This window comes from Ambystoma mexicanum, chromosome 7p (assembly GCF_040938575.1).
Source record: "Ambystoma mexicanum isolate Mex_15411 chromosome 7p, UKY_AmexF1_1, whole genome shotgun sequence".
Classification (NCBI taxonomy): domain Eukaryota; kingdom Metazoa; phylum Chordata; class Amphibia; order Caudata; family Ambystomatidae; genus Ambystoma; species Ambystoma mexicanum.
The window spans coordinates 81,703,328-81,716,660 of record NC_090939.1 but is presented as its reverse complement, the minus strand read 5'-3'; the positions used below and the strand labels follow the sequence as shown (position 1 = coordinate 81,716,660).

Sequence of the window (13,333 nt, the reverse complement as noted above, 5' to 3'; positions counted from 1 at the left end):
TCTGTGCTTAGTACAAGCCTCCTTGTCTAAGATTGAAAAGGTGGCCTGCCACCGCCGCTCGAGTTCACAGTGTTTGCTTTTTAATAGACTTAGCCCAGCTGTGAACCAATGATTATTTGGAGCCGCAGTGGACTTTTGTCACAACAAAGTAAATTAAAGAGTGGTCTGTCCACGATAATGGTGTAATAGCTACCTCAGTGAAGGTAGTATTAAACTCTAATACTGGGTCGAGTAGATGCCCTGCTGAATGTGTTGGGCCAGAGGAGCGCTGTGTGAAACCTAACACCTGTAGGAGATTATTAAAATCCATGGTCTCTGTGGTGTGTCTGATGCAGAATATGCTAGCAAAGTTGTCAGCTGAGAGCGAGGAGCAGAAAGTGGGCAGCAAGCATTGAGGGGAGGTTCATTGATAGCATGAGAGGAAGAGAGTGAAGGTTAGTGTAATAGTTGAACCCTGGTTAATCCAGAACATTAGTGTGAACAAAGAGTGATTGGTGGTAGTACTTACTAGGAGAGAACTAGAGTGGGTTTTGTGCTAGGTTTGGGGTGCATGGTTGTCATGAGCGGTTGAATGGCTGCAAAAATCAATGGTTGAGGGTGGGAGCAAGAGTGAGTGAAGGAGGGAGCAAGTTAAGTGCCCAAAGGGATTGCCAGAGGAACGTTGAACTCCAGAAATGGTATTTCAGTAGAATAAGCAAAAGGTGGCAGGAGGGCTTGAACGGATGTCATGACATGGTCTAGGTGGTGGGGGGGTGGAATAGAGTTAGATTTGCACTTTCATTTGGTGATTTTCTAGAACTAGAAGGGAGGGAGAGCAGATGAGGGACACAAGGCAGTGAGGTGTAGAACCGAGTGATGACATGGCGATACATACACAGTGGGGGCATAAGAATTGAGTGAGTAGAGGAAGATGGAAACTTGTGAGTTGCAATGATTGTGGTTCAGTAGGTTTTTCAGGATGACCAGAGACTAGTCATAAAGAGTGGCGTCCAGCTAGAGTCTCAGGTTGGGGAGGGAGGTTGAAGGATGGCTGGGACTTTGATGGGAAGAGATGCGAGAAAGAGGTGCAAGATATCAAACAGCAACATGTTAATAAGCAGAGTGGAGAAAGTCAGTCGAGGGGCTGATGGGCTAGCTTTGTTGATCATGTGCACAACAGCATTAGCTTTTTCCTGGATGTGAGCAGTGGGAAAAAATAGCAGAGTAAGCATTCCAGGTTGTAAAAGTGGCAGTCACATTTGGGGGGATCCATGTTTCAGTGAGGGCCATCACGGGAAGACTGAGCGGTGGGAGCCATAGTTCTCTGTTAGAAAGGCGATGTTGCACAGAGATTTGACATTCCATAGTCCCAAAAAGATTTTAGTGGGAAGCAGGAAGAGGTGCAGGGAAGATAGTGTTCTCCTATAGGGAGAAAAGTAGGGTGGAAGAGGTTGTAATGGGTATAGGTGGAGCAACTGCAGAACTGGAGGGAAGAGGGAGAAGAGAGAAGAGTGGTAGTGGGACTCTATCGGGAGTGCATATATCCCTCAACTGACGGGTAAAGGACGCAGAGATTGTATGTGGATGATGGTATGCAGGAGCATAGTGGGAGGGGAGTGGAAGAGTACAACAAACATAACTTGTTAGATAAACATAGGTAGGCACAGAGGGTTCGTGGATACCCACATTATAGACGAATAGGCACAGGGTATCTTCATCTTCACTACAGGACTCCTAGGTGGTGGGCAGTTTTCTGTGTAAATGATGGGGAAAGAAACGCCCCATAATGTGGTAGTTTTCCATGTCCTGTCGCATGATTTGCTCACATGACCCTCTGGTTGTCAGTCATAATGCCCAAGGTGGTTCCCCCAGGTGCAGGAAGGTATTGGAGTCCCCCAAGGTGACCTCAGAAAGAGGAATTAGATAAAGGGCTGTTGGGAGGACTCCTGTTGTAGCGCCAGCGAGGAACTTTGATTTTGCTGCAAGACCCTCAGGTTGTGTGTCAGATTTGACACAAAATGCCTTGAAAACTACTGGATTTCCACTTCCTGTCCTGTGGACAGCCGACCCTCTCTTTGGACAGCTAATCAGAACTGCAAAGGTGGCTTCCACCGGTCCTTAAAGATGTTGCAGTTCCCTCTGCTGTTGCAGGCTTAGGGGAGCTTCGTTTTAGCTGCAGCACCCAAGGGTGTTGGCCAGGGTGGTCTGCAGTAAAATCGTACTCCAATAAATATATTTTAAAACAATGATTGAAGTACCGCAATATAAAGATGGCCAGATATGTCTATACCCCAATGATAATCTGAAAGAAGATTGTAAACTAACCCTAATGAAATGCACCAGGCAAAAACAGTTTTAATCGGAATGTAACAAAAGTCTAAATTATTTAAAATCTTGGGAACGAGAATAGAGCCCCTGTTCTTGAATTGTTTCTTTTGCTGGCAATAGGCCAAATAAATTATAGTCCATCAAGAGAGAAATAGGGAGAATAAGTCTGCCAGGCCAACTGCTCCTAATGGAGAAGTTCGGAGTAATAGCCGATTCCAACACAGACTATTACTCCACCCTTCTCTTACTCTGTCCTCAAGAAGTTGTTCTTGCCTGTCGAGAATCTGCAGGCCCCCGAAAGCAGGAGCATGTCCTTCAGGTAGCTGTTTTTTTTTTACATGTTATGTGCAAGGCAATCTGCCTTGGAGCGAATCCTTGCCTCGAGGACTGCCAGGGCAGCTGTTTGAGAACACGAGCATTGTTTGGATTTAAAAGCAAATACATGATAATGAGCATATTTCATTTATGAACGAAACAAGATTTGGCAAACAGAGGCATTAACAGAGGCTTGAAACACTGAAGAACACCCAGGGCTTCAAAGTGGTAAATAATAATGATAACATGATGTTATACATTGTACCGTACATTTGGAGACGTGCAACATATATGTAATCACCACCATCCTGACAAACGTACCATTGCCGCCATTTGCAAATTGTAATGGGAATTGCTAGCAGATTTTGGAGTCTGCAAGTCAGAACCCATGGTGTGGGGTTATTTTCTTGCTACACTTTACGTAGTCCATAATTACAGCACAGTGGTGCCGGTGGGACTCCACCGCAGCGGGTTCAGAAATGTGCAAATAGTTAATGTTATGCTATGCACTGATTGCTTTTTAATAAGAGTCACTGAATCAGCATGGAGCTACAGTGTCTACTTTCATATTGGAATTTAGGAGCTTCTAGTTTCTTTTCAAGCGCCCTAACCACTAACTGTGCTTCATTTCCTTGCAATTGTTCCGCCCGACGACCAAAAAATACAAAGTAATTCCTATTTGCGACATTTAGAAGGAAAACGAGGCGTGTCTAAATGTTCTTTTGAAATACATCAAAGAGCTGCACTTTGCAGTCCCAGCAGGATGAGTGGTCCCATGGAATGGAAATAATGTAATGGGTGTGTGCAATGGACGCACGCTTTGTGTGCCTCCCTCTGGAGCTGGAGTTAGCTCATTGTGTGAAATGTGTAATGTATGAACACAATGAAACCATGGACTGCATTGGTTTGCTTTCTTTGAACAGGAACCGTGCTGATACTGAAAGGGGCGGTGCTGACATTCTCTTTCTTGGACTGCATGGGCGGTTTGATACACCCACCGTATGAAGTCTGGCGGGATCCAAACAGCGCAGACGAGAATGAAAAGACACGCAGAAGGAAGTTGGTCACCTTCTCACCCTCCTCCTCCCAGGACATGGGCGATAACCAGTTTGCCATTGTCTGCTCAGAAAAACAAGCCAAAGTCTTCTCTCTACCTTCCCAGACCTGCCTTTACGTGCACAACATCACAGAGACGTCCTTCATCCTGCGTGCGGATGTCGTGATCATGTGCAACTGCGTCTGCCTGGCATGCTTCTGTGCCAATGGGCACATCATGACAATGAGGTATGGCTGCTCTAATGATTTTGCATGTGTTAGATCAGGTGACATAGGGCCTACACCTGGTAAAGAGCCCTGTTCATGCAATTTCTCTAATCCTGTATGCTCAATGCCACGAGAGGCTAAATCTTCTCACCAGTGCATTCTCAGCAAATGCAAAGGTAGACTTGGTTATAAAGTCCGTATGCACAAAGTATGTATCATTTTCAAGACGTTTGACACCTAAAATAAGCATTTACATGTGTCTTAACTATGCATTATGTATGTGTGTACACCTTGGTATGAAAAGAACACGCGTGTGAGATCTTGGCTTTTAATAATCATTCCTCATAGTTACATCTGACTAAAGGTATTAGAGGTCAGCAATCGTTGGTCCTTCTCTCAGATGTGCATGAATCTCCTAGTGTCACTTGTGAAAACATCACACAGGTCACACCTCTATGGTTCCATGTATCACATGATTCCATGCCTCACAGCGCCATCTCTCTCACAGGCTCCATATATTCAAGACACAACATGCCTTCCCCCTTTATTACGCTTCTCAACTGATCACAAAAGAAGCGCTGTGGCCTAAGAACAATGGGGCTCTTACAATAATGACAGAGGAAGATGTGTAACTGTGCTGGGAGGTCTATACCAGGTGGTCCTCTAAGGGACACAATAGGATACTATGCAAGGGAGGAGCGAGTGAGTAGGCTGACAGGGTGGAGGGATCAAATGAAATGAATTACTATTGAGAAAGTACCCTCAGAATCGAGCTGGGCAATAATACATGGTATCAACAAAAAAACTCCTACTGGGATATTTAATAATGATTAAGCTTGTGAACTCTTTAAATGATTCTATAAACACAACTTCATTTCATCTAAAGGCATCCATTTCATATTAAAAAAATCCAATAAATTTGAAGTAAACAATACGAACAATTACATTACGAAATTACTAAATACATTTGAATGAATAATCAACCAATCTTGCAAACAAAATAAAATTAATAAAAGAACAGGAAATATACGTATAAAGAAAGTTGATGACAAAAAATCATACTGCATTACTCATTGATGACATAGATGAAATACAAAATAAAAAAATACAAAAAATTCAATTTGTTATCTTTTAGTTGCACAAAATGATCATAATTTTAACAAAAATTACTACAAAGATTTAGTGATAAAATGTAATAAAGGGCACCCTTAAGATGCTATACTCCCATGCATTCTGGCATGCATTGAAGGTTAAAACTCACCAATGCCCCCGCTTAGCAATGCGTAAATAAAGAGTACTTTAGACTAGGCCAGTTGATGCTTAGACTGAGCATTGTAAAACATGGTCTTTCTGTAGTACTGGCCCCTCCAGCACATGCCCTGCCTGAATGTGGCATGACATGAGGGGTGGGGACCAGTTGGGGTAGACCTAATGCATGCATGAAGAAAGAGCGTTCATTTGAGGGATAGGTCGGCACGGAGCAGCTACTTCCGTTCTTGGGTCCGCCCGGACACTAGTTTAATGCTTCAACAATAAAGGCAAGGTGTTCTACCTATAGCGGACAGAGAGTTTGGGGATGGTGATGATGGCGTTCTGCCACAAATGTAGTGGTGGCTGAAGCGGTATATGGGCTACTTGTGTCCCTGTCGGGGGTGTTGCTAGGTCTTGAAAAGATCCGGGCCTATGCTAATTTTGGGACTGTCAGGACTGGGGGATAGCTAGCCTTTTTGGTTGCACCCATGAGCTTCTATCCGGGGCTACAACCAAAAGACTTGGGGCTATAGCCCCCTCAGCCCGCCCCTAGAAACGCCTCTGCCTGAGAGCCTGAAAAGATACGCTAAGGCGTGCCACACTTAGACTGACGTGGAATGGGGAAACATATACCGAATGGCAGCCAAAATGCCCAATCCATGCAAATCAATTTTGAACACCAAATGAGTAGTAGACCCCAGAAAGAGCAAGCATGACACTTAATTGGAAATTAGCACACGTGACTGATTTGCATAAAACTGCGCAGGCACAACACTGCTACTGGGGAGGACAGGGTTGTATCTATGTTCACAGTACGGATACAAAATGGCAAGGGATTTTCTCACTGGTACTTTACTATGAGTTTTACATCAATAAAAATGAACAGTTTTTTTTCTCTAAACCAGGCAGCATGGAAGATTTTCTATTTGTTTTCCTTTCTCTTTTCAACTAAGAACACATATACAGGTATGACTGGAAATGAACACACAGTTTCCTTTTGCAAAGAGTTTCACATTTTATTTTCCCAAATCTACACAGCTCCTTACATCTAAGCAACCCCAGTCTCGGAGATTTGGAAAACTTCTCAATTATCTCAGGATACAAGTCACTGACATACCTAGGCTGACTATTAGCCTAAAATCCCTTTTTAAGGCCAAACAGTGGTTTTTCACAAAAATGTACACCTTATTTGCTATATTGGGATCTTCTGGAAACAACCAAGCTGCACATGAGATTTCTCTAGAAAGGGGCCAGAAAACGTAAGCACTCTCACCAGAGTCTTCAGGTTGCTCCCCAGACTCCTCTATCAAGGCTTTGCGTGATGTTGCTTTCCCCAGGTATCGCTTGTCAGAGTCCAAGCAGATACTTGCTTTCTGAGACTTCCCAGTACGGCAGCATCATCATCATCTTCGTCTCTACCTTCATCAAATGTATCAATTACTCAAGCAATGGTCTCTGTAGGGTGGATGGGGAATGAAAGAGGTTTGTAATAACAGAAAATCATATGCAGACCATGGCGACTTTAGGGTTCAAAGGTTACCCATTAACAAAAACGGCTGGAGATGAAATATAAGCATCCCTGTGGATCAGGCAATTTCACCAATAGAGCAGCAAACAAAACCAGAGCATAACCTTCACTAGGAGGGACTTAAATGGAACATTTGTTGTCACAGAGAACGTACCCTCTTTACTGCATTTTTCCATGACACAGATACAATCCCCACCATCTGCAATAATACTTTAAGAAAAGATTTAAAACTTTTGGTGTTACTTGCTGTGCTACAACACATTATTTAGGCTTTTCCCTTCCCGCAGGCAGTTGAGTAAGCGTTCCCCTAGTGCTCATTTTGGCCTAATTTGTAAAAAAAGGAATAAAAAGGAAAAGTTTCACCCTCAAGTCCCCTTGTGCCCGTATCTCTGTTTTGCTTCCCTTCCCGTTTCCAGCTCCTCCCGAATCCCATTCCCGCCCACCGCCTGTGATTCGCTCTCCTCCAAGATCATAAGCAACTTCCCCAGGTCAGCCCTCTGCCCGGCAGCCCCCACGGCTAAGGACCCCTAGGCAAAGGGCGGCTCCAACAGAGGCGGCACCAGAAAGTGTCAGCAGGTGTCAGCAGGGGAAGCCAGTGACCAGCCGTCAACCAGCAGCAACCCAAAAGTAAGTGTGGCATGGGCGAGGAGTAGAGCAATTACTCTACTCCCGAAAACACTGATACTCAACATTACCTTACCTCAGAACTAAGAATGGTAGAAAATCCTGTTAACACTTAATTCGAATTGTGAACATTAACCTGTGTCGCATCTAGACAGGATTGTGATTGTTAGCAATGCCACACTCAGTCAGAATTGTGAACATTAGCCTATGACAGACCAGACAAGATCATGAATGTTAGCAATGCCTCACTTACTTAGAATTGGGAAAACTAGCCTGCGTCGCACCTAGATAGGTTTGTGATGATAAGCAATACCACACTTAGTCAGAAATGCAAACATTAGCCTACGTCACATCTAGATAGGATTGAGATGGTTAGCAATGCTGCACTTAGATTTATAAACAGTAGCCAGCGTCACTTATGGATAGGATCGTGAATGTTAGCAATGCCACACCTAGTTTGACTTGTAAACAGTAGCCTGCATCACTTCTTGATGGGATTGTGAATGCAATCAATGCTGCACTATTTCATTTGTGAACATTAGCCTGCGCCAGAACCAGACAGAATGCTAACAATGCCACAGTTCCGCACTTAGTTAGAATGTGAACATTAGCCTGCCCAAACCATACTAGGTTGTGAATGTCAGCAACACCGCACTTAGGTAGAATTGTGAACATTATGCTGCCATACACAAACTAGATTGTGAATGTTAGCAATCCCACACCTAGTTAGATTTATAAACAGTATCCTGCGCCAGACCCAGACAGGATTGTGAATATTTCCAATGCCACAGTTCTGCACTTAGTTAGAATCATGAACACTGGCCTGCCCAGACCCATACCAGATTGTGAATGCTAGCAATGCCCCCACTTAGTTAGATTTGTAAACAGTATCCTGCATCACTTCTAGACAGGATTGTGAATGTTAGCAATGTTGCACTTAGTAGATTTGTGAACATTAGGGACTCTGAATGTTAGCAATGCCACTTCCGCCCCTGACCCATACTAGATTGTGAATGTTAGCAGTACCACACTTAGCTAGAATTGTGAACAATAGCCTGCACCAGACCCTGACAGGATTGTGAACACTGCCCTGAGTAGCTTCCAGATATAAATGCAAATGTTGTCATGTCCCACACTTGGGTGGAGCTGTGAATATTAGCCTGAATTGCTTCTGGATAGAAATGCAAATGTAATTGTTCAACATGCCCCACACCTGTATCACTGTGTACCCTGCTTTCTTGCTTCCCATGGTGTCGCTATATATCCATATCCCCCCTCCTGTCACTGTAAGCCCAGCCCCATGTCTCTGTGTGTCGCCCTGTTCCCTGCCAACCTGTTCACGTGCCTGGTGTCGGGCACTTAAAGATAACCATCCTATCACATCACTACGCTTACTCTCTACTATACACCATCATTCAACTAGAACACAGCTATACCCCTGATTAATTCGGCCTAGCTGTTCACATACGAATAAGACCCCATGAACACCTCATCACTCTAATAAAACGCAGTTAGCCGAGCACATTCCAGCCTAGTTGCTCACATATGCGTCCCTCAGGCCTAACGCAGCCCGAACCCAGTCAGGGCGTCCACCCACCAGACTGCACACATCCAACTGATATCTTCAGCACCACACCTAACACTAGGATGCAGCTTCCGTCCAGCAATTGCATCAGCTGCATACATATCTAGTATACCAACGCACACTACAACCCTATCTCTCTCTACTGACCAGAACTCCGGTTCCCGAGGGCATTCAACCTACGAGAGCTTTGAGATCATACCAATGATATATATAGCGCTATATGAATGCCAAGTAACATAACATAACATGAACCGTGGTGATGAGGCTAAATTACCACACTATTCCTAGAAAAATCTTTATCCAAGATGCATTTTCCACAAATTTTACCAAAGCAATATTTACCATAAAAAGTTACGAATACCGTACAGGGCACTTATAAATTCACACAATCACTTTTTTCCACCTGTCATGCTCATACATACCACCATACACACACTCCTACACCAACAATTTTAAGCAAACAGAATGAACAGCTATCACTGCAGTCTTTCTCGTCACTTTACCACCACATTTCTATCATTGTGTTGCATTCTCAAATGTTCAATATGCACATGAGTCCAATGATGTTCTTATATAGACTCCATCTGTCTACACATGTTTCGGTTGATAGATGCCCAACTACTGTGGCCCGGTGATTAGTTGACCTTCTACAGGACGATGTTGCTAACCTCTATATGGCGCACTTTGAAGATCAATACATCACAGGAGTCAATAGCACACTTAGGGCCTCATTACACGTTGTCCGGTAAGGGATTAACGTTACAGGTAAGGGAATACCGGTATCGTTAAACATCCATGCCAATTACGAACCGGATTACCGCTATTAGCGGTACCACTAATAGCGGTTAGTTCGCGCGCGCGCGACCCTTCATCCCGTAAGTAGTGGCATGGCGCTAATAGCACACCATCACAAGCCATGCGGACATGCTAATAGCGGCATGGTAAACCCCCAAAAACCCCTTACTGGCATGGCGCTAATATCGGCATCGCGAACCACCCGTTAAGAGAACTGAGCAGTGTTCCCACCTGCCACAGGTGGACACAATCAGCACAGGTGGAAGCAATGGTGACTGTGGCAGCACAAAGGAGCACACCACATCCCTTCCCACACCAAGAGGGTTCCAGTACTAGCAGCATTACGAGGGCTAGAGGACATGATTGCAGTGCAGCAGCAACGACAACAGGCAGCACAGAGGGGACGCAGGAGGAGGAGGAGGGCAAGACAGGCGCAGCAAGCACCACCAGGGCACCTAGTAATACCACAGAGGCAGCCACCAATCCACAGGATCCGAGCCAGTCCATTTAACCTAACCCCTGAGCAGATACACACCCTGTACCGTCTGGACCGGGATAGCATCACCAGCATCGTGGACATGATACATGACGACATTGTGAGCCTCATAGACATCAGAACTGCCATCCCCAGTCTACTGAAGGTGGTGACTGTGCGCCACTTCCTGGCCACAGGCACCTACCAGCATACAGTGGGGCAGATGCATGGCATCTCACAACCATTATTCTCACGCACGCTGAACCAGGTACTCAATGCCCTCCTGAAGCATGCACGTGAACACATATTCCTGCCACGGACTGCCTAGGAGATTGCAAACACCAAAGATGGCTTCTATTCACTGGCAGGCATCCCAAGTTGCATCGGGGCCATCGACTGTACCCATGTTGAATTGGTGGTCCCACATCACAATGAAGTAGTCTACTGAAACAGAAAGCAATTCCACTTCATCAATGTCCAAATGGTATGTGACGCAAACAAGATAATCACACATTGTTGTGCCCGATTCCCCAGATCAACCCATGATTCTATGGTCCTGCGGAACTCAACCATACCACGCTACATGGAACGACAAGCCGGACAACGTTCGTGGCTACTTGGTGAGTAGCAGGGCAAGCACATGGCAGTGTGATTGGGGGGGGGGAGATACATACTCCAACTAGGTGTGATTGGGGGGGGAGATACATACATTATATCGACAATGTCTTCCTAATTTGGAGGGGAGACATCGGATCACTTACACAGTTTCTGAACTGGGTTAATCAATGTGACCAAAACATCAGTTTCACGATGGAGCGGAATTGCGAGAAAGTAAGTTTCCTTGACTTGATGATTGTAAAAGCAGGAGACAGGATAGACACTACCCTGTTTAGGAAGCCAACGGATACAAACTCGCTCCTACATTTTTCGAGCTTCCACCCGGCTGGGTTGAAACAAAGTCTGCCCTACGGTCAATTCTTAAGGACACGAAGAAACTGTACCAACAAGGTTGACTTTGTAGAACATGCGTCCAATTTGAGTGAAAGATTGATCAAACGGGGTTGCCCCAAGAGGATGGTTAAATAAAATATGAAGCAAGCGTCTAAAACACACTGTGACGTTTGCCTAACAGGAAGAGAAAAATCTACTGAAAATAGATTAGTTTGTGTCTCAACATACTCGCCAATCAGTAATGCGATTCAAAAGATGTAAATAAAAAGTGGCACCTAGTCAAACATTCCGGCTGCCTGGAGAAAAAAAAACAATGTTCGCCTTTAAAAGAAACTACAATCTAAGGCAAAAACGAGTCCACACATATGTGGAAAAATGGAGCGAACAGTCATTGATGAACCAATGGGGTTTACCCCCAATTGTGGGGAATTATACGTGTGGCCAGTGTGTGGCTTGTCCCTTCACTGAGACGAGGCACGAATTTGAACATGGGAACATAAAATGGACATGCAAATTGTCGCACTAAAAACGCGATTTATATAATCATGTGTCCATGCCCATTGATATATGTGGGCAAAACAATAAGGCAAGTACGGATGAGGATCTCGGAACACAGATCCTGCTTCAGGAACCAAGTGAAGGATAAACCGTTGGTGGAATACTTCACGAGGGCCAACCTTACATAGAATGACATCAGATGGTTTGTTTTACAAACCATCAGGATTCCAACAAGTGGAGGAGACCAAGAGCATGATGCTGCATAAATTGGAACAGCAGTGGATTTACTCACTGCATACGGTACAACACAGCATGAACATCGCCGTGGAGTGGAAGAAGCTGATCTAATGTGACTATGAATTGGGTACATGTATGGTCGAACCTGTACCTTTAGAACCGCGTTAAGCATATCCAGCATGGTGTCTATGGAAATCAGTAATGTCTAGTGCCTATGGATGGATATGCGGTCGCTGATGTAGCAGTGAGAGTCCATTGTAAGTTTAGTACGTTTAAATAAGGTGTAAATACACGATACACATGGTGATAGCCCTACGGTAACCAAAGTTAGGAACATAGGAGGCTTGTAGAACTGGAGCCGTATGCAACTGTCAATCTGATTCAGTTGGTAAAACAGTCCCCTTTCTTTTTTTATGAACAGGAAGTCAGGAAGTACATAGAGGAGCGACAGATGCTGCGCTCTGTGTGAACATGTTGCCACAGATACGCCGTACGTCTGTGAGAAGTAAGTGCTGACATTGAACACAGCATGTTGTAAACATAGAACTGGGAGGTCAATGTTGTGATGCGAATACGCACTAATTTCGGGCAGGAAAGAGAACCGCGACTGGTATGGTTGTTAATAAGGTCCGCCAGTGTAACATTGGGCGTAATAAGAAAGTATATGAATATGATGCAAGGAAGGCGGACCTAGGCGTTGTTCTATTAGAATGCGGCCTTACCCGAAGGTCTTAGACTAGATGGCAGATGGCGGTGTGCGCGAATCACTATAGGATTCTACTGACCTACACAAAGAAAACATGTAATAGTGTTCAGCGTTCCAGGCGCAATTCTAGGAGTGGCTTTGAGTTATGAGGACATGACAGACACTCATGTGGTGATTTATTTTTACTTCTACAGAGTCTGGAAGTCTCTTTTTCATCTACTTTATTTGAACGCCTGTTGGAATTAGTTGCCGACTCAGAGTATTCAAATTGGGGCAACCATTTATGTGAGTAATGTTGGCATCATCATCAGTAGAGGCATAATGAGAGATGTGCGTGGGACCATAATGATATATACTGAAGGAACTTGTTTTACATTACAGGTGGGACACCTTAGAATTATATAGCAGTGTACGTTGAGGTGATCCAGACTGGTACATTTCCAGGTATATTTTGGCTGTGAAGAGAACAATATAGCTGAAAGAAGTAAGTCATCGGAGGGAGAACTATGGTATATTATGGGTTCATCCCTATTAGAGAGGTTGACTCTGTACTTTGTTTTCCTTAATGGTGATGCAGTATGTGGCTTCTCTCTGATAGATGTGGAGTGGTTCTGGGTACAAGGAATCCGGTTATCCCGAACATTTGGAATTGATTTCCCTTTACTTGTGCAATCTCCACCAATTTCAAAGTGGAGGTTAGTACAGGTTTTCTACAACCATTTGTGGCTGATACGTTATAATTGATTTATTATATTTAAGAAATGAGGCGGATTACAAGTGAGTGTTTTTATGTTTATT

The 13,333-nt window shown here is 44.3% G+C and overlaps 1 protein-coding gene across 6 annotated transcripts in view; it reads left to right on the top strand.

Moving 5' to 3' along the window:
• STXBP5L (syntaxin binding protein 5L) overlaps positions 1–13,333 on the top strand; it is a 3,950,894-nt gene that overhangs the window by 3,759,857 nt on the left and 177,704 nt on the right. For all 6 annotated transcript variants that reach the window (XM_069635832.1, XM_069635831.1, XM_069635829.1 and 3 more), the window contains one exon: positions 3,546–3,906. In XM_069635832.1, the coding sequence (XP_069491933.1) occupies positions 3,546–3,906 (361 nt within the window). The remainder of the gene's footprint in view (positions 1–3,545; positions 3,907–13,333) is intronic.